The sequence below is a fragment of the Pimephales promelas genome, chromosome 2, assembly GCF_988280905.1.
Source record: "Pimephales promelas chromosome 2, fPimPro1.hap1.1, whole genome shotgun sequence".
NCBI classification, from domain to species: domain Eukaryota; kingdom Metazoa; phylum Chordata; class Actinopteri; order Cypriniformes; family Leuciscidae; genus Pimephales; species Pimephales promelas.
In genome coordinates this window covers 4,768,554-4,790,618 of record NC_142770.1, presented here as the reverse complement: position 1 = coordinate 4,790,618, position 22,065 = coordinate 4,768,554, and the positions used below count along the sequence as shown (strand labels likewise).

Genomic DNA, 22,065 nt, shown 5'->3' with positions numbered 1-22,065 from the left:
GGTAGTTGCGTGACTTATGTTCAAGTCTACAAGAGTGCAATATATTGTGGAAATCTTCCTAAAATTTTGAGGGAAAATAAAAGTTTTAATTTATTTTAATAGATAGATTTTATTTTAGATAGATAAATAGATTTTAATGTCATGTAGTTGTAGTGAATGATATAACAGGTAAATCATCTGTCAAGAGTGTGAAGAGCTTCTTGCTTTAACCTTCAAATTGTCTTCATTTCCTGTTTTCACTTCTGGGCTTCGGGGTCTATACGACCCCAACAATTGATTGAGTAATTGTACAAAAAATATACATTTTTAATCATACAAATAATATATCATTTTTTTGTTTACTTCTCATCTATTCATTAATGCTGTGTTTTTGGAGATGTAAAGTACTTTTGTATCCATATACCACGCAATTTCTCAACTACACCATTAGCTTGAATATGAAATATTATTTTTTTTATGATACATTGCATTTATGTTCTAGTACTAGGCCTTCATTTCTGTGTAAAAATTCTCAGATTTATGCCGGATTTTTTTCTCTTTTTTTTTTGACACATGAAGAAAATATATTTAGCTTTTTTCACATTTCCCATTCATTTCAATGTGGGGTCATATTGACCCCGAAGACCAGAAGTCTAAACATTTTTTTTTTTACATACCTTCAGAACAACTGAATCAAGCCCAGTTTTGTGTGTGTGTGTGTGTGTGTGTGTATAGATAGATAATGTATTAAAAGTGTAAAAATCACAAAATCTTACTCCACTGAGATGAAGGGAACTTTTTTAATTAATAAATAAAATTCGATTGACCCGAGTCATGACCCGATTGAGGGCTATACTGAACCTCAGTTGATCTCCTCTCATAGCAAATTGAAGTCAAATGAATCCACCAAAACATGTCAAACAGAATTAACTATCACGAATCATTGATAAACTTGACAGACTGATATCTGATCAGCGCTCAATAAGACAAACTAGTGCTGCCGTACTTTAAACAGAAATGACCCTTTACTCTCATCCAGGAGAGGGAAACACTGAATCATCTTTAACCATTCAAAGCTTTGGAACAGTTTTGCCCTGTTATTTGTTTAAATTTTGATTTCAGTAAGGGTTAATAGTTACGTGTTTATTTGGTTAAAAAAAAGAGGCGTTTCAGCTTTACAATGTATTTATTTGATATTAATATTATTATTCTGATTAATATTATTATCTAACATTTATATATATATAGTTGTTTTTCTTGTTCTTACTGTACAATTGTACTATAATGCATAATGGCATACATGTTTTATACTTCCATTTGAACTAAAGTGATGAATGAATGATGATAATAATAAATATATGCTATACCTTTGCTAATGCTCACAAATTCGTGTTTTTGTAGAAGTAAAAAATCTGTGTGAAAATAAAATCATAAAACTGATAAAAATATAGAACCCACTGTATTATTATATTAATACAGACTTATCGTGAGTGTTCATCTTTTTTCTAAGTATCACACCATTAATTGAAAATTGTTTTATATTTTATTTTATTATACTGTATTAAACTGAATCCACGTCCTTTGTGATAAAGCAAGCCAACGGAATCTGTCACAGCTCCATGAATTAAATACAAGGAGGGGAAAAGGTCTTTATTATTATATGTGTGTGTGTGTGTGTGTGTGTGTGTGTGTGTGTGTGTGTGTGTGTGTGTGTGTGTGTGTCTGTGTTTAGTGTTTAAATAGTGTGATGCCTGTCTGACATTAAGGACCAGCACCTTCAACTAAACCTTGTGAAGATAGACCTCGATAGCATCAAAGTGTCGGCCCAGATCTGGTACATATGGATTCAACGTGTAACAGACATGTGCCGGATGTGGGCCGACACCATGTTGCTGTCTGTTGTTGTGATTGATGATCAATTGAACTTCACAGATCGCATTGCTTGCACTGCCCTGTCCTGTCCTGCAGCCTGACGGTGTGTGTCCACTACAGACAGAGGCAAAACTCCGCTTTGGGGTGTGTTGTTTGCGAGTGTGTTTAGTCTAATTTTTTTTTTTCAACACACACAGTATAATCATCAGAGATGCACGTGATTACAGGTCAAGCTTTGGCTATAAACCCAGCCAGTGATCACATGCGAAAAGAAATTTTTATTTTAACACACATACCATAACATTATGGGGTATTTATTAGAGTAAACAGCAAAGGAATAAACATTAGACTAGCTCTGATATTTTTGTAAAGGAACAGGAAATTATATAAGAATATAACGTATTGTATTTTTCTATTCATTGATGGTCCACACTCCACTAGGTGTCGATAATGCACCATAAGCTGTTTGCCAACCACCAATAAACATCCCAAGACGAAGAAGAAGCAGTCACCCCTTTTACTCCGTTTGCTCCTTCTTTCTACCGGCATTCGACATTTTGTTGGGCGAGGCGAAGCAAAAAAAAAAAAAAAAAAAGTGATGGTGAAATGAAGCTTTCTGAAGCACTGAGGCTTTCCCCTCAAGTGTATCGTAAATTGGTTCATTACTCGAAGCTTTTCAACACTGTGCACACTACCGACATCTTGTGGTCAAAAGGTGGAAAAGCTACCTTTGCCAATTTTTTTTTGGCTTTTTTTTTGTATTGTTTTATGTAATAAATCACTTTGTGCTATGAAAACCACAAAGCAATTATAAAAATCATCAGTGTTGGGGTTGATTTTTACACAATGTATGAACAAAATGAGTCTATGAATTAATTTGTAAAATAATACATAGGACAAATTAACTATGTTCAACAATGCAGCCTTAACTTTAGCAGTAGTCCTACACCTTATGAGTTCATAGGCATATAATCAAAATAAAATAAATATTTTGTGGAATAGTGAAGTGCTGGGTAGTAAAAGTGCTTGTGAACTGTGAATCTCAAGCGCATGACACTCGAAACTTGCGCAATTGCACTATTTTTAAATCAGAATATGAAGCAGTCACGTGGTTGTGGGTTGAAACGAAGCTTCGGACGTCACTGATCACATGGTTATGGCAAAACGAATCAAGCTCCGGTACAGTGCTTCACGTGAGATGCTTCGTTTTTTTTGTCAGAAGCTTCGAAGCCTTGGTGCCGAACGTCACGTCACTAGAAAATAGCATATAGTCTGTTTTTCTGTTTGATTTACACGCGTTTCGAGCTTCGGCGTCGAACACAACATGCACAGGAGAAAACGACACGAGCTTTGTTTCTTCTTTTCTTTTGAATTCTTCAAATCTAATTTACTTTCACTTTCATTGATAAATTGTTAACAAAATGGCGTCGACATGAAACTTTCGACAGAATCTGGACTCTGGAATCTGGTAAAACAAGTGGAGAAATAATGCTCAGTATATTTCTCACACTGTGTGTTTTGCTCCCATATGGTAAGTCATTTTTATAAGACAAGTGATATAATTCTATTATTAGAGATGATAATGAGGGTGCAGACTGAGGAGTGGTAGGCCATAACAACAGATGATCCATCACTCACACGTTATCAATCCTGTTTTAAATGGTGAATATATTTTTGTATAGCTTTAAGTAGTTTTATATTATTTAATGTTTGGAGATTTTGTAGAGGGAGGAAGATTGAACCTCACAACTGCAAAACAGGTTATTTGTCAAAAGTGAAACGTTGAGACCGGGTTGAAGGCCTGCGCTTTAAAATAATCATGGTTTTATTATTGTAAAAGTGTAGTAACCATGTTTTTGGCGGGTTTATTACCATTTGTATTGCCACAGTTATCAAAACAATGGTTAATGTAAAAAAAAAAACATGGTTAATCTGTGGTTACCATGGGTTAACTACAATAAACATGGTTTTTGGTTTTTAAAAGGGACCTGAACTTTAAAGCCTTAACTGAGTGCTATGGAAGTTTAATTTTAATATCTCTAAAGCTTGAACAAGATCATTGATGAGATTTGTGATTATCCAATGAGTGAATGTGTAAATTTATGATGTTCTTTTACTGTTTGCATGTTACATTATGAATACAGACATATTTCTCACAGTATGATCTGTAGAATAACATTTTCACAGCACTCTCCTGATAAATAATTCCCCCTATTATCCCAGACATTAATGATTAATGACTATCTGTTCATTTCTTCTTCAGGTGTTTCTGATGTTGATGTCGACAGACATCTGGTGTTGATGTTGACCGTGAAGGAGGGAGCTTCAGTCACTCTACCCACAAATGCTAAGATAAACCAGAAAGACAGAATTAAATGGTTTTTTCAAAACACTCGTATAGCTCAAGTTCTTGAACATATTAGTAGCTGTACAGATGTTCAGTGTAATGAAGGCACTGAGAGATTCAGAGACAGACTGAAGCTGGATCTGCAGACTGGATCTCTGACCATCAGCGATATCCAACCCGCAGACTCTGGACTTTATGAACTACAGATCATTAGTAGCATCAGCAATACTGACAGCCTTAAGATCTTCAATGTTACTGTCAGTGTCAGTGGTGAGTATAATTCAGTCATTCAATGCATTTTGCTTTAAAGCGTGTTAAAGTACAGCTAAATATTTTAAATCGGTAAAAGTAAAATGAGAAAGTGAGCTGTGTCTCAATATTGAAATATTATGGAGATCATCTTTTTCACCATAAAATTTTTCACATGAACAATGCATAAAACGTCATGGTTGTAATGTTACTGTTATTTCACATGTAGAAAAAAAAAACTGCTGTAATTTTTACCCACAATTTTTAAAGTGATTTTTGATTATCTGGTAATTTCTTCTTCAGGAGCTGAAGTGTCAGTGATGGAGGGAGATTCAGTCACTCTATACACTGGTGTTCAAACAAACCAACAAGACAGAGTTGGATGGTATTTTTATAACACTAAAATCGCTCACATCAATGGAGATCTCAGTAAGTCCTGTACAGATGTTCAGTGTAATGAAGGCACTGAGAGATTCAGAGACAGACTGAAGCTGGACAATCAGACTGGATCTCTGACCATCATGAACATCACAAACACACACTCTGGAGAATATCATCTACAGATAAACAACCGCAATATTGAAAAGGCCTTCGATCTAACTGTTCATGGTGAGTCATTTCGCATTTAAAAGCAGGTTATATATGTTTATATCACATGTTTGTGGTGTTTACAACAGCAGGGACTCTTTGCAACATGAAAAACAAAATGTTTCTTAAAATTGTGAATTGATTATGTAAGGGACAACAAAGAACCATATATGATCCCATTTATAGCATGGTCATTTGCCCGCCCAAAGAAAGAGATAGAGATTGTGTGTGTGTTTCCCCCTCATTGCTGATTCTGAGTAATAATTTAGCGATTCAGTAACAAAGCTGGTTTAGCAATAATAGTCACAGGCAACTGTTAGGAAATTTACAGTTAAAGCCCAGATATGATTAATTAAAACCAGGAGTGCAGTCAATCAAAGACAAGAGTCAGAATTTAAAAAAGGACGATTTTTATTTTTACTGAAGATAGTTTTTAGTTTTATCAGCAGAAGTCAGCTTCAAGACTCACAAGGAGTTCGTAGGCCACCTGAATACAGTTACTAAGATCACAGCAGTTATACCCTTCACTAAGGTCTAAGCTGTGTCATTACTTCAGGTTGAATGATTCTGATTGGCTAAGAAATAGATAAACATAGTCATTTTCCACACATAGACTGATCCAAATCTCCAGTCTGTACGGCTGCCACCAGGACCCTGAGTTTGGTATGAGTGGTCCTCCGATATCACAAGACTGTCCCCATGCACCAACATGTTGAAGAAAACAAGTCAGTCAATGTCCAATAATGCCACTTGTTTCTTAACCTGTCACTAAGAATACCAACTCACACACAGACACAAGGTTCCTCAAGGTTGGATTTAATCAGGCTCTTACTATAAACAGGAGACTCTTCACAAAACATCCAGACAACATGTTATTTCACCCATTGAGTGGACACTTTAGTACAGTAAATGCTAAGCACTTAAACCAAAGAGTATAGAAGTACCAAGAAGTGAAACAGTTTTGACAACAACCACTAGATGGTGCTGCTGACTTCATTTTGGACTGAACCAACGGCCTTACCTATTTCACAACTATAGGATTAACATTTGTCTTGTAATGTGTTGAGTGAGTTCATTTACTCACTGTTCATTGTGTTTTGGCTTTTTCAAGGAATTTGTCAATCATTTCATGAGGTTAATGGACTGTTGTTACTGGTGTTGTAAAATTGATCTGTGTATGAAAACGGGAGTTTTCCCCGTAAGTTACTAGGGTAAATAGCCTATTTGACAGCTTCATGCTCTATGACGAAATAGTTGAATTATAAACCAACCCATAAGCTTTATTTTGTTGTGCATTTATTCAACACGCTGTTTTAATTTAGGCTATAGAGATATTAAAAACTAGAAACTACTATTTAGTTTCCTTAACCACTTTTGAATTGGAACCGGTATCTTTTTATCCTATGACAGATGTGTTGTCCAAGATGGCGGAGCTGCAGCTCTGCGCATGGGTCCATTTGTTGCAATGGAACGTTCCTGTATCTGATGCTATAAAAACAGGGTGCAATACGCCTTATTCACGGCAGCGCCATCTTTGATTTTTAAAGAGAATGAAAGCGATGCTGTGAGGGATAGACTTGCATCTCTTCAATGGGCTGTACTGTTATTTAACGTGTTTTCGGATTGTTCTGCTCATGAAACACTGGAAAAATATCTTTCAAAGAAATGTCAGTTGACAAAAAACTCCCGACAATGTAAGCTGTGGAAAATTGTAAGTATCTAGCCGCTTTATTCAGCTTTTTACAGCGGATGCCATTGGAAACACGGTAAGTCTATCCCTCACAGCCTCACTTTCATACCTGTCATGGCGCTGCTCTGAATAAGGTCTATGCCTTGATTGACGGTTGTGCTTGCGAGTAAGTCTGCTGGAGTGGGATTGTGGGCGAGACCTTGATACTCACTCAGAATCACTATTTCACAAACTCTGGCATTAAACAACATGATCAACAATGACCGTTAGGATGTTTTTCGCCATCATTTTTCTACAGTGGAAGGAATTATAATTTTTTTTTTTCAGTCTATGGTATGGTTTCAATAAAGGCAGTGCATTAACGGTTATTAAACTGATTGGAACTACCTTTGTACTCGCTGTTTTAACTTCTAGCCAATCAGAATTGTGTATTCATACAGACCATGGTATAAGTACAGAGCAAAGAACAGCTGTTATAATCAATGCATGTCTTTACAGTTTCTGTTTGAGCTTCTGTTTACCACTGTGTGTGTGTGTTGATCAATAATTAGATTTTATTAAAAGCCTAATTAAATCAGTTCATCATAAAAAATAAATCATTTATTTATTCCATTATCAAAATATTTCATTACTTTTTTATGTTGTTTTCAGCAAATAGATCTTCTGTTGGTTTGTGTTTCAGGTGTTTCCTCTGAACGAGATGAAGTGAAGACCGTGAAAGAGGAAGAATCTGTCACTTTACCTGTTATAAAAAAACCAAATGATGATGTGATGTGGTATTTTAATGTCATTCGCATCGCTGAAACCAGTGGAGATCAGAGTCAGATCTGTGAAGATCTTCAGTGTGAAGAGAGATTCAGAGACAGACTGAAGCTGGATCATCAGACTGGATCTCTGACCATCATGAACACCACAAACACAGACTCTGGACTCTATAAACTGGAGATCATCAGCAACAGATACAGCTTCAGTATTAGCAGGATTAGGAGATTCATTGTTACTGTAACTGGTGAGTGTCATTTAGTCTGTCAGTGCATTTAAATACAGTGCCTTTCATTGTGGGCAGTTTTGACCAACATTATGATAAATCACGTCATTAACTGACACAATGCACAAAAGCAGGTTTCCTGTTGAGTTCAAACTGCTTTGATGCCATTTAGTCCTTGTTTCTCAAGAACTCACCATTTATCATTTAAATCAGTACCACACAACTGATGAACAAAACAGAAAGGTGTAAATATCAGTAAAATTGATGTCTGTCTCTTTATTGTTACAGGTTCAGGTCGAAGTCTAGTTGCTCGTGCGGGAATAATACTCCTGGTGGTGGTGGTTGCTGCTGCTGCGGTTGCTGCTTTGGTTTGCTGTCGAACACGTAAAGCAGCAAGATATGGTGAGCATTACATACAGCTGATTTAATAAGATGGAGATATGAGTTTGGGTGCTCTTATTGTCACAGCAGGCATCAGTATGGCCTAAAATTAAAAAAAAGTTAAAATAAAATGCACCGAAAACTTTCATGCAAACAGACACACACCACTAACAGATCTGAACAGTTTTATGTAGTTTCATAAAAAAAATCAGTACATTGAAACTTTTACTTAAGATTGAAATGTGGTGGCATGATTTAAAATCTTATGTGATTAAATAATTATGTTAAACACACACGCGCACATTTTATATAACACCCAAATTCTCCATGAGTAATTTCATATTATTTTGATAAAAATAATCAGACATTTACTTTCAAATATTCTACTACTGTACTACTGTATTATGTCAAATATTTAGGAAAAGGAAACCACCCCAGACTGCAATACAGACTGTAAATTTTTACAATACTGACTGCAATCTGTATTGTAAAAAGCGCTATATAAATAAAGGTGACTTGACTTGACTGAACACAATTTTCTTTCTAAAACATGGATATTATTTGTAAAGATTGTTATTATTGTTCATGTGACAAATGGCATTAAAGAGTAACTAAACACTTAACCAACTTTTTTTAGTTTATGATCTGTAAGAATGGATTTTTATTAATACCAGTCATTGATTCGAGTAACTTTTTTGACATTTGTGTATAAAGTGTTTTAGTTCTACAATATATGGTGTAAAAACGTCTTAGTGCTGCCCTCTTCAGGCTGAACGGTGGCTACTGCAGTTGAATTTTCCTATTGGATGTTCCGCACTTCGTGACGTACCCAAGTTTCAGCTCACCACGCGAGCTATGCCTTTGGCAGTATAAAAACCAGCTTGTTTCGTCAAAACCACTGTAGGGAGTCAGGAGTTGGAATTGCGAGTATTGAAAACGATCAGAATGGAGTGTTTTAGCATCTATTTCGTCCCCTCTATCTCCGCTGGGGTCTCCCCACTTTTTCAGCATTTTCAAATATTGCCAGTGGGTGGAGTCAGGCTCTGACCAGGGGTTTAGTTACCCTTTAAAAATATGTTTTACTCCTAACTGGATTTTTTTATGATGAATTTCTAGTTAGGACACAAGATGGCGTAATACAGCATTCATACTACTATTTATACAACTATATACTACCTTAAAGAGACTAAACGAACCCTCTATAGCAGCAGGAAGCCAAACTGCTAACTAGGTGGCTTACAGAATAGCCTGACAACTCAAAACTGCCATCCAAGCAGAGCTCTGGGAAGCGGAGGCCTCAGTAGGACTATTCTCTAGCCTAGAGTGAGAGGAAGCCTAACAACACTCCATCTTAAGCTGGGGACACACTTAACGACTGTAATGCCGATTATGAATGTAATTATTTGATACTCATGACAGATCGTGCCCAAACAAGCCGAGTTGCGTTCAGTTGGTGTTGGCAGTTGGTATTTAAAGGGTTAGTTCACCCAAAAATGAAAATTCTGTCAGTATTTACTCACCCTCATGTTGTTCCAACCCCGTAAGACCTTCGTTCATCTTCAGAACACAAATAAAGATATTTAAGATATTAAGATCGCTCCTGCATACAGTCCATAGGCTTCTTGAGGGACTGGCTCTTGCTGTCCTCGAAAAGTCATTAAAGACATCGTTAAAATAGTCCAAGTGACTACAGGGGCTCAATCTTAAGTTTATCAAATGACGAGAACACTTTTGTGCGCAAAAAAACAACAAAAATAACGACTTTATTTCAACTATTCACTTCCTTCTCCATGAGCCTGTAGTAAGTTAACGTAGTGTGATTGCGTAAAGCTACGTCACACGTAGGCTCACTATTGGCCGATGCTGGTCATGTGTGTGTGATGCGTGTGACGTACAATAACAGAAGCTTACGCTATTAAACTAGTAACCTGACTCGCGCAGAGGGAGAAATAAACGAATAGTTGAAATAGTTGGGTGAACTAACCCTTTAATCAATTAACAAAAAAAATAAAATTATGTAGTGTGAACTAGGCTTTATTTGGAGATGGTATTTAAAATCTGCTCCAGTCGTTTGAAACAGTCTGTAAGTGTGTTCAGTTCAGTCTTAAAGACAGTTCCACAAAGGAGGCTCACAGAGAGCCATACCACTCATTGTCACTGTCTATAGTGGAATAATGCTGAATTCAGAATGAGCTTATTACAGGGAGCAGAGGATCAGTTAAGGCTAACCACAACCATTGTAAAACCTGTTATATGATTTGGTCTCTAGGCTCCAACACTCTCAGAGGTGGCGTACAACGGGAGGGGTTTCTCCAAGGCGAACAGACCACTTCCTGTTTGAGACCAGAGGCTAGAAGAGCTTCTTGTTTGGCAGATCACAAGGAACCAAACATTGAAATGGCAGACTATCACTAATCAAGAATCATCAGAATCACTGTGAGTGCCTTCGACTCCCCTGAGAGCCGGACATACAACTAAGTGTAAGGCCCCGTCCACACTACTGCGTTTTCGCTTAAAAACGGAGAATTAAAACGAATACGATCTCCGTCCACACTAGCGTTTTATCTGTGTATTAGAAATAATCTCCCTCCACACTGAAACGACTGAAAACGTGGATCACGTGACCATTCACCAACACTGGGCATGCGCGTGCCGGTGTAAACAGTAGTTGACGAATCAGGGAAGGATACGTCATGACTGATAACACCCAATCATAGAGCTGAGCATAGAGCCTCTGCGTCAGCGTTTCTGAAATCCTTCATTTTGTATGGTTTTGTCTCGTCCACACTAAAACGCCCTCCGGCGTTTCAAAACGCAAAACGGAGCTGCAGCGTTTCAAAACTTCTCCGTTTTAGGTCTTCGTTTTTCACGTTTTAGTCTGGACGGAAGGTGCAAACGTAGCAAAAGGACTTTGTTTTTTGGACGGGGCCTAAGACTGTCAAAACTGGTTGAAGAGACCTTCCCATTGGTCTATGAGATGATGGACGTTACTGCAAATTACACACACTTCCTCCTCCCATCCCCCACTCTTGCAGAAATCACCCACACTAACATAAGAATATGGTCATACAGTTTTATACATGTGTTCAGTATTGTGTCTACAAGTGTGACTGGTACAAGTGTCCTATTTCCAAATAAGTTAAACAAAAGGTAAGGTTTTTTAGATAACACGCACAAAGGAGGGTGGGTGGGTAAACCCCCCCTGCTCTCAGAAGGTGTGAACTCAATGCTAATTTCCAACTTTAGCAAATGATACCATGCAAATAAACTTCTGCCCTCAGTTAGTCTGGTGGATAAACACAGTAAATTTCCACTGTAAACCCATGTTTTACATATGAAATGAGGTCTGGCTATATGATGAAATGCAACTAGAGATCAGGGCCTTTTCTGTATCTCAGATCAACCCGTGAATGCGGAGTCGCCGAGACTCATTCATGTATTTCATAATTTCGTGTACAGATTTTCCTCTTTGTTCTAGAACATTTGATGGATTGCATTAATTATCTTACAATTGAGCATTACATTGTAATAATACATTTACCTGACATAATAAATTGTTATTTGATTATTCTAACAGACTTTGACTTTATTTTCATTAGAGTTAAAAGGAATAGTCAAGCATTAACGTAGATTTAAAGGGCACCTATTATGGAAAATTCACTTTTACATGGTGTTTGAACATAATGTGTGTTGGCAGTGTGTGAGCAAAACCACCCTAGAATGATAAAAATCCACTCAGTAGTTTTTTTTTTACAAAATCATCAATAAATCACTGTGTCAGAACGAGCTGTTCTGAGATCCAGCTCTTTGTGACGTAGAAATTGAGCAAGGGGTTTGATTGACAGTGTGGTTGTGGCCTAGACCCCGCCCTCGGTGATCTGCACACCATCCTCCATTGTTTCAACGACAGCCGGTAATGTGTCTTGAATGTGTCTTGAAGTTAATCCTCAAGTGTGGATCGTCATCTACTGTTTGTGATCCACCGTCACCTCCAGTAACAGTAAGTGTATTTTATGATTTTTGAGTAAATAGTCTTTTCAGTCTGTCAGCCAATTCAACAACAAATGCGTCTAAAGTTGTTGTTGTCGTAGGATGTCTGTGTATGTAATTTAAACCTTGTTTGTCTAGTGTGTAACCACACGTTTATAAATATATATTTAAAGATATTGTATTAAAACCTGCTTATATGTTGTTGTTCTGTAAGTTAGCCATCTTCTCACATTTGCCACAGAAGCACCTGTGTGACAAGTAAACATGACGCCACAGGTCCCTCGCATAAATGTAATTTCGCTTGCACGTAGCAAACTTTATCACAATATGTGTATGATGTAGTTTTAAAGAATTGCGCCAGCGTTAGTGTTTGTGTGTGTCTGTGTGTGTGTGTTACACATCCATACTTGCAAAAAGACACGATTACGACTCTATAAGTACATAAATGTATCAAATAACCATACCGAGACGTACTGGTCCATTCTCATTTGTGTTTATTCTGCCGGAGTCTCTTCGTACTATTTATATATTCCGATTCAAACGTACGCTGAATGACAGACAAAACACGTGTCTCTCACTCTCCCCACCTGTTTAGACTGTCTATAGACCAACTGCTATGGTATCAAGTTACGCCCTCATTCAAAGGCAGGGAGGGGATATGCAGCTCATTTGCATTTAAGGTGGTATACACCCAAAACAGCTCATTTTTAATCAAGCCCCAAAATGACATTTTCAAATGGTTATAATTAATTAACTGTGGGGTGTTTTGAGCTGAAACTTCACAAATACATTCTGGGGACACCCGAGACCAATATTACATCTTGTAAAAAGGGGCATAATAGGTGCCCTTTAATGATGCACAGATATCATTGAAAAACCTTTTCATTTATGGAGTCAATTGAAACAACGAGTTAATACATACGATACAAAGTATTGCATTTAATTAAAAGGCACATACTTAATGAAATGCTTGGCTGAGGGATTGTCTTAACACGAACATAATCAAACGGTTTCTGAAGACAAAAGAAAATGTTGATGTGTATTTACACACCCTTTCATACTCTGGTCGCACCGGTTATTGTCGCATTTACACATGTGCTTAAGACACGAGTCATGCTGGAGGCATTGCCCAAAGGCATTTCTAGGACGCAGTGCGAGTTTCCAGTTGAAAGAGAGCACAGTAACAATGCCAACACTGAAAATCAGGGACATTTTTTTATAAAATTTTAATTCGTTTGATTTTTCACACTTAAGCTGTTTTTTTTTTCTGAATGTGAGCAAACCCATCTGAAGAGATAAAAATATTAAATATTTTGACCATTTATGTTTTTCCTTTGGACAGCAGCAATGCTGTGCACTGTTTTTACATAGTTTTTGTACTTTCAGTTATTTTCTTGACAAAACCAATGAAAACAAAAGAAATGACAACATTCATCAAACATCGGCATGCTACTATAAATATAACAGTACAGTGTTAATTGAAATTATTCTTAAAATAATTCCGAGACATTGAGAGAGAAAAAAAAAAACAGGATATAACATTTATAAAAAAAAATAAAAAAAAAGTGTGAGGTCCAAGTATAGCTCTTCTTAGAAATAACATTTTACTCTCTTGCTAGAGCCGGAAATAACTACGGAAACTAGCAGAGCTTGTCTGCACGATCACTGCATGCATGTATATGTTCATGTAACATATGCGCAAAAAGTATGATATGTTCCTATTTCGCAGTAATATCATATGTTTGATTAAGACCATTTTGTGAAACGCGAGTTAAGTATGTTGTAGTAAAAGAAAAGGTAGAGCAAAAGTCAAACGGTGTGAGCTGGAATGGAAAAAGCCCTTCGACTACAAACTTTACTCAAACACACCACTGACACCACACACACACACAAACTGACATCAAACACAACCCTCCAGCAGCTGACACACTCTCATACACTCTCATATCTGTCCAACAGATCAAACAAATGTTCAAATGTAAATAAATGAATAAAGCAGGGTCTCCACTCCTTTAGATGAGTATTTAATTTTACATCTACATTTTGCCCTTTTATCATGAGATTCATATGATCTCTTAAATATGGAGCCCGTAAAGAGACATGGTGATGGAAGGAAAAATATATTTTTAAAACAAACGATAGTTTCACGGTAGAACGCGTTTCACTGAGGAAATGCAACAGTTTTGTAAAATGTTCCCCCCTCCCATCGCCATGTCCCTTCAGGGGCTCTGTAGTTTAAGATGTACCGTGAGAGGAGGTTCCCAGTGAGAGTGATCAAACAGCTGTCTTGGACTTATAAAATAATTAAGTTTGATCATCTTATGGTGAGAGGTTCATAATCCACATGATCCTCCTCTTTCACTTTCTGTAAAAATAAAATAATGGCAAATTATATGATAATGCAAATTGTGGCAGGTTCAACCTGAAGATTGATTGAGATGTAATGTGATATAGGCTAGTTTTTTTTCTAATAGCATTGATCTGCACTGTTAATATTCCCTCTTACCGGCCAAGCTAACATAAACCAGCTTGAGGAAACTTTTTCTTATTAGTTTGTGGGCAGCTATATGATGATAAAAAATATTAATACATACATTTTTACATAGCATACTATCATGCCCTATTTCTAGCTAGTAGTTATCTGACACAAGACCTTTAATTTAAATGTATTAAAACATTATTTTTTCTAATACACTAGTTAAAGTCTTATTGTGCAACCATTAATTGGTTAAAAGTCTCTATTTAAATATGTACTTATATTATTTTAACAAATTTTAAAAGAAAATGGAGATACTGCAGTGTTTCTCAGTTGTTGAAATCTAGTCCAGTTCATGACTAATTGCTTGCCTAAGTGTTATCTGTGACGTGTATTTGTATATGTAAACGTATTCATTGTCTTACCGATTTCTGTGTGTTTCTTTTGTAGAACACTGGATCTGCGTAAGTGATCTCTTCTGCACGAGTCTCCTCTGTTTCAATGATAAAAGATGCATTAAAAACAACACTACACAACTCAACTTGATCTGTTGCTTTACAGCCTATAATTATTAGGGCTGTCAAAGTTAAAACATTAACACACATTTAATTAAATGTTTAACGGTGCAGTTTTTAAAAGCGACATCAACAAATTTTATTTAAAATTAGGATAATAACTTTTTCACACACAAAATATTCAGAGCAGAGTTTGTGTTTACCATTAAATCTGGACAGACATTCTGTAATTTATAAACCAAACCCAGGCAGGATGCCTTTAACAAAAGTAAAGACAAAAATTCTTTGCTAGTATATGAAATGTAACAAGTCGTAACAGAGCTTTTAATTTGATCATCAGCTGCTTCTTTACACATGTAATATTGTTTCTAAAATGGAGCATTTTATCATTAAATACATGCAGATTTTTATACCTCATTGTGCATTTCCAGTATTTTTTAAATAAAAAGGAACTATGATAATTCATAAAAAGCAATTATGTGTGGTAATAACTTTTAATAACTCTTAGTTTTAATAACTAAGCTAATTAATCAATCAAAAGTATTATTTGTGACAATTATTTATTTGTAACACTTGCCTTTGTCAATTTTTATACATTTCCTGTGGATCCAGAAGATCCAAAATCCAGCAACAATCATCAGAGATCCAGCCGAGATCAACACTATCAGAGACACTGGAGGAGGAGGAGGAGGAGGAGGAAGAGGAGGAGGAGTGTGTGTGTCCGCTGTAATTATGAAGAAAGAAGTGAACGCATCAGTGTGATCTTCAACAGAAGACAGAGATCAGGTCAGTAAACACACACACACACACACATATCTGATGAGTGGTGCTGTACCTGCACATGTGTGTCTGCAGAGTGTGTTGATGTCCAGATGTGTGGTCTGGTTGCTGATGGGATTGTTCAGCACACAGCTGTAGGTGTTTTTATCCTGATATTCCACCTCCAGAGGTAGAGAGAGACTGATGCTGAGATCACACACACTGATGCTGGACAATACACTCATTCCTGCGTACCAGGACAGAGTCGCATCACACACGCTCAACACTGATGATGAACACACCACTGAACAATTTGATGATGATGATAATGATGAAGAGCAGTTTCTGATGATGACAGGAACAGGCAGACGCGCTGGAAAATATGAGAGAATAAAGATAAATGTGGTTAAATATAGTCAACAATCTTATTTTCAGTGTAGTGGAATGACAATCAGAGCGTGTTTCTATCATCTCAACGTATACAATTATTAAACATGTCAAAATATAAAAATAATGGAGAATTCAGAGTTCAGTAAAAAGTTAAACCTAATCAACAGCATATGTTGCAATTAAAGGCAAATTGTGTTTATTATTAGCACAAATTATTTCCATTTGTCCAGCAGAAAAGCAAGACTCTTGGTTACAGTGACACTTACATGGAAGTTAATGAGTTTTCATCAGTACAGCAACAAGACATGAACAACATGGATGATAATATGATTTTAATAAAAAAAAAAATAATAATTTGTGTGTAAAGTTTTCTAATTTTACAATTTTGTCCCTTTGCCAAAAGAACAGGTTAGACTATTTAAATAGCTTTACAGCTTAAATAAAGAGAATAATTATTGTGTTTCACCTTGAATTTTTTTTTTTTTTTAGTGGTAATCAACATTATGCTGATGGTTAAGTTTAAATTCTATTGAAGCCAAAATATTCCTTAACAATTTCTTAAAAAAAAAAAAAAAAAAACATTTGAAGGACTGAAGAAATGATCTCTACTCACCATAGACAGAAACACTGAATGTTTTTGATGATCGTTTCGCTCCACTTAATTCTAGTGTATAAACTCCAGTGTGTTCAGTTGTGGTGTGTGTGATGGTCAGAGATCCAGTTTGATCGTCCAGCTTCAGTCTGTCTCTGAATCTCCCATCAGTAACATTATCAGATGTGGAGAAGACTCCAGCGGCTTTACTGATTTGAGCTATAAGAGACATTTCAGCTCCATATTTCCACAGTATATCTTCATCTTCATGTATTTTAGTGAGATCAGTGTTTAGAGTAACAGAATTTCCCTCCGTCACTGACACCGAGTCACCAAACACACCTGATGAACATGAAGAGGTTTTGTCACTGATTAAGGATCAAAGCCTGAACTCATTTAACCTTTTTGAGCTCAGGCTACCTTTAAATATGAATTGAAGAACAGCAGCCGATATGCAACACACAATGAAAGGTGACCCATATAAACAGTCAGACATGTGATATTTATCTTCATCATATTTTAAAATTATCTTCTTTAGCAAAAATAAATGTAAAGTTACATGATAAATGCAGATGAAAACAATCTGATTTGAACTGTAGCAGTAGCTCGTTACTCTGCAATGCAAATAAATTACACCATGAATATATGAATAGCTTACCAATGAGACGACAGCAGCACAAACAGAACAAAACAAGCGTGAGAAACATGTTCAGTTGTCCAGTGAAAACTCAAACTGATTAAAACAAGTGTAATGGAACTGGTATTATTGCGTGTGGATCCTCCCCCGACAGAGTTTGACCCTCCTATAGTGCTCAGCCGCTCATACTTATGTAAAATGTGGTTACATACAGTCTTAGAATAAGACTATTATGTAATAAAACTATGTGTTTAATAGTGTAAAACCATTCATAATCTATTAAATAATCATAAATTTGAATCTATTAAATAAACTATTTCAATAATCTTTGAAATGCAGCTGATTGACGATGTTAAATATTTAAATGTAGAAGAATATTGTGTGAATATTGGATGAAAATATATGATGAACATTGTGCAGTGAAAAAATGGCAGTGGATATTTATTCAGCTCTCATTTTTAGTGTATGGAAAAAGTTCAACCGTGTTTATTCTCACACACCAATTTACTGAAGTTCATCTTGAGTCAAACTGAAAGATGCGGTTGGTGTTCTTCAGAGATGTGGTTTGATCTGCTGGTTGACAAACTTGTTTGTGAGAGAGAATGGCTATTTAGAGCATGTGTGAATAAAGGTGAAGAGCTTCTTCCTGTCCTGCTATAAAAAACGTCTAAACTATGATGAGAAATAGTGTCTGGCACAGACAGAAAAAAGCAACAGAAATACATATTTTAAGAGTGTAGATTGTAAACATTATATTTCATGGTTTGTTTATTTAGAGATGCCCAATCCTGTTCCTGGAGATCTAACTTCCTTCCAGAGTTCAGATCTAAACCGGTAACACTTTACAATAAGGTTCATTAGTTAACATTAGTAAACTACATTAGTTAACATGTACAATATGTGAACAATACTTCTTCAGCATTTATTAATCTTAGTTAATATTAATTCCAACATTTGGTAATACGTTATTAAAATCAAAGGTTGTATTAGTTAACATTAGTTAATGGACTGTGAACTAACATGAACACACAATGAACAGCTGTATTTGTATTAACTAACATTAACAAAGATTAATAAACACTGTAACTAATGCATTGCTCATCATTAGTTCATGTTAGTTAATGCATTTACTAATGTTAACTAATGAACCTTATTGTAAAGTGTTACCTCTAAACCTTATCAAACACTCTTCTCTGTAATTATCAAGTGCTCCTGAAGATCTCATGGTGCGTATTAATCCGCTCTCTAGGTCATGAATATGTAGAGTGTGTACATGAGTTCGAACACTGGTAAAGACAGTAAGGACCCTGGCTCACTATATTGTATGTCAGCCCATTCTCACTCCCAAGGCGTCACCTAACTGACGCCTTGGGAAGCATTTGGACATGCTTCAATATCTGACGCTTTAGGCGCCCTTTAGTGTCAGTGAGATGACGCCCTAGGATCGCGTGTACCCTACCCCCACCCCACACCTAAACCTAACCGCGTCCTCTAACAGACGCTTTCCTTTAGCGTCAGTCAGATGACGCCGTAGGATCGCGTCATGTAAGTGACGCTAAAGGGCGCCTAAAACGTCAAATATTGAAGCATGGTCAAAGGTGACGCCTTGGGGTGAGAATGCGTTGTGTATGTACAATGTAGCCAGATAACACGTCAGCAGCGTCACTGATCGCGGATCCACAACAGAACCGGAAGACAATACAATGCTGAATTAAGTATTATTTTTGGACCAAAATGTATTTCACAAAATTTCGGACAAAATGTACTTGTTTACTGTTGCAGCCTCAGTGAGTATCGATGCTTCTGGTTTGGTTTTCATGGTGCATTGTGGGACTGTTTAGGGAGCGAACATTTCAGTGCACTAGAATGATTTTGTGATTGAGACAGCCTTTAAAATGGCCGTCTCCCTGATCGGTGCCCTGACTTGTAGTGGCTTCTGAAGTAGGGAGATGCAACTATCATTAGCTGGTTCAGGTGTGTTGATCAGAGTTGGAGGAGCTGAACTTTTGCAGTAAGATAGATCTCCTCAAACAGGATTGTGCACCCCTGTTCTAAAGGTTTTATTTTGTAGCCTAGGTTTCCAATGTGGTGACTGACTTATTACAGGTGAGATTTGGCCAAACGTCTGAACTGGGTCATACTCATGGGTGTCAGTTTGGTTTGAAATGTGCTGGGGACAGAGACATATTCAAAAGTGCTGGGTACAATGATGCATTCATTCTTCTTTTCTCTTTCGAGTAGGTCATGTTTTGAAGGACGATGTCCTGTAGCTTCCTGATGTACATAAATAAAAATGAGCACAAAGATGTGATGTCCGACTAAAAATGTGTTGGTAGGCTACTTTGGGTGTAATTGACCTTATGCCCAGCTGCACTACTTCCTGAATTTCAGCCAGCTCCTTGTTTCCTGTCTGCCATTATTGGACACATTGATTAATTCAGGTGTGCTTGACCTGAGTAGTCATGGCAACAATAATCAGACACACCTGAATTAATCAATTTTGCCCAATAATGGCAGACAGGAAACAAGGAGCTGGCTGAAGTTCAGGAAGTAGTGCAGCTGTGCATAAAGCCCATTGGTCGTACAATGAGAACTAATATGTTAGTATAGTGAGTATATACGTTCTTTCTTGTATATGTACAGTGATGATCCAGAGGTAGAATTTTTGCCTAGCGTGTCGAGACTCGGGAGGTTCGAAATTCTAATCCGCACTCGTATAGTTTTTTTTTCCCCTTCATCAAAACCAATTATGTTTATCAGTGGTTGAATTGATATAATGTTTATCAGTGGTTGTATATGTTTTGACGAGGGAAAAAAAATCTATGAGAGCGGATTAGAACCCAGAGAAACAGGGACACGTTTGTGAGAAAAAAATTTTTTTATTTCACCAGAACGAATCTCCGCAACGGATTGAAGCGCGTTTCCGAGAGAAGACAACACATTTCAGAGCTAGATCGCCTGTTATTTAACAAACAAATGAAACGAATGCTGTTAACTGGTGTTGCGTTCCAGCCCCCAAAAAGGGAGGGGAACCTGATAACCCTCTGCTCAGACCCACAATTACCAGCAAAAGAGGAATGGAGTCGTGGTGCAAGAAAAGGAGACAAATTCCAAATACCGTCCCATAGACATATACACTAGAACTCACCTTGGCTACGGCAGTTCATTGGAACGAATGCGTCAATAGAGCCGCCATCTTGAAACAGGGGAGCCCCTCCACTTTAATGCATCAGCGTCAATGTAGTAGACACAGGTCTAACGCAAATAAAATCACCATAAATCATCATGAATGCGATTTTTCTTGTTTTTTTTTTTGGTTTGTTCCAACGGTCAGACATGCATTTATCATTGATTCCAGAAAGAAATGTAAAAATTTTTTTTTTAAAACATTCTTCCTAGTTCAGATTTCATCCGTGAACATCATACGCTGCACAAAAGTCTGCCACCATCAATTAATTCGAAGTAAAGGCAGAGATAGCAGTGTTACCTAGCTACTTCCTATGACAAGACCCCTGTTCCAAGATGGCGGCGGATTTGACGCATGCTTAGAACCCCAAGGTGAGGTCTAGTATATATTGGCGCTTTTCCACTGCATAGTACGGTACGGTTCGGTTCGGTACGGCTCACTTGTGGTGCTTTTCCACTGCATGGTACGGTACAGTACGGTTCGCTTCAGGACGCTTTAAATGGTACCTGGTCTGTTGAGGTTTCAAGCGTACCGTACCGGTACTAAAATGTGACGTGAAACACTGCAGATCACTGATTGGTCAGACAGAATCGTCACTACCAGCGTCACTACTAGCGTCATTGGATTTGCGACACGAGACACGAGACACTTTTTTAGCAGTATTTTTTTTTTGCTTCTATCAGCCTCATTTTAAACACATTTTTCCGTCTAGCAGTTAAAAACAACCACATACCGAGAATCAGGAACACCATCCCCTCGATAGTCTCCATTGTTCCTGTGTTGTGGGTTTGAAAATGTGGCGCTGTTAAGATGATGTCATGGCAGTAGAGGCGCGCGCAAATAACGATCAGTCCCACACACTTTGAAGGGGTACTGCAGTGGAAAAGCAACCGAGCTAAGTAAACCGAACCGATCCGTACCGAGTCGAGTCGTACCACGCAGTGGAAACGCGAAGCGAGTCGAACCGTACTGAGCCGAACCGTACCGTACTATGCAGTGGAAAAGCGCCATATGTGAATTTGAGAAGCTGTGCAGGCTGAGTCCTCCGGCTACTCTCGTATCTCTCTCGCTGTACTTTGATGGCATATGTCACAGTCACGTGGAGTCAGCGCTGCATCAAGTCGGACAAAATTTCTAACCGGCATGCACTGTTTCAAGTCAGCCGCCGATCGGTCTGCGCAGAGCATCATGAAGTCGAACAAGCCTATTGTGTTTGCTTCAGACGTCATTTTCACGTGACTAGTGACGTAATGATACAAGCTCCGAAGCAGTAGGCTTGTTTGAGATGAGCAACCGCCTGGCTGTGATGTCATGCCGACATATGTCAAAAAACTCTCGCAAGCGCAAGGCGCACCTGTCGGATTCTGCAGTTGCTCTCCACCGACTGCGCTGATCAAAAGCATGATGGGAAACGACTTGCTGACG

At 37.4% G+C, this 22,065-nt stretch overlaps 3 protein-coding genes and 1 long non-coding RNA gene across 5 annotated transcripts in view; 2 read left to right on the top strand and 2 right to left on the bottom strand.

Moving 5' to 3' along the window:
• The window catches only part of LOC120486570 (uncharacterized), a 30,010-nt gene extending 18,342 nt beyond the window's left edge, over positions 1–11,668 (top strand). Inside the window, exons 8-13 of the mRNA XM_089119123.1 lie at positions 3,239–3,382; positions 4,115–4,468; positions 4,751–5,056; positions 7,408–7,734; positions 8,002–8,115; positions 10,364–11,668. Of these exons, the coding sequence (XP_088975249.1) occupies positions 3,239–3,382; positions 4,115–4,468; positions 4,751–5,056; positions 7,408–7,734; positions 8,002–8,115; positions 10,364–10,509 (1,391 nt within the window). The 3' untranslated portion in view covers positions 10,510–11,668. The remainder of the gene's footprint in view (positions 1–3,238; positions 3,383–4,114; positions 4,469–4,750; positions 5,057–7,407; positions 7,735–8,001; positions 8,116–10,363) is intronic.
• The window catches only part of LOC120486584 (uncharacterized), a 65,262-nt gene that overhangs the window by 1,668 nt on the left and 41,529 nt on the right, over positions 1–22,065 (top strand). Inside the window, exon 1 of one of the 2 annotated variants that reach the window (XM_089121225.1) lies at positions 15,772–15,861. The exons of the other annotated variant lie outside the window; for it this stretch is intronic. The gene's annotated coding sequence lies outside the window, so the exon portion shown is untranslated. Of the gene's footprint in view, positions 1–15,771; positions 15,862–22,065 lie in introns of those variants that run through there. 2 annotated transcript variants of the gene reach the window in all.
• On the bottom strand, positions 13,630–15,063 carry LOC148995753 (uncharacterized). Its single transcript, XR_016147011.1, has 2 exons — positions 14,986–15,063; positions 13,630–14,449 (listed from the first exon to the last, which is right to left on the bottom strand). It is a non-coding gene; the product is annotated as an uncharacterized LOC148995753 (long non-coding RNA).
• On the bottom strand, positions 15,824–19,272 carry LOC148995752 (SLAM family member 5-like). Its single transcript, XM_089119122.1, has 3 exons — positions 19,220–19,272; positions 16,838–17,184; positions 15,824–16,207 (listed from the first exon to the last, which is right to left on the bottom strand). The coding sequence occupies exons 1-3, from the start codon at positions 19,270–19,272 to the stop codon at positions 15,858–15,860; spliced, it is 750 nt and encodes a 249-aa protein (XP_088975248.1). The 3' UTR covers positions 15,824–15,857.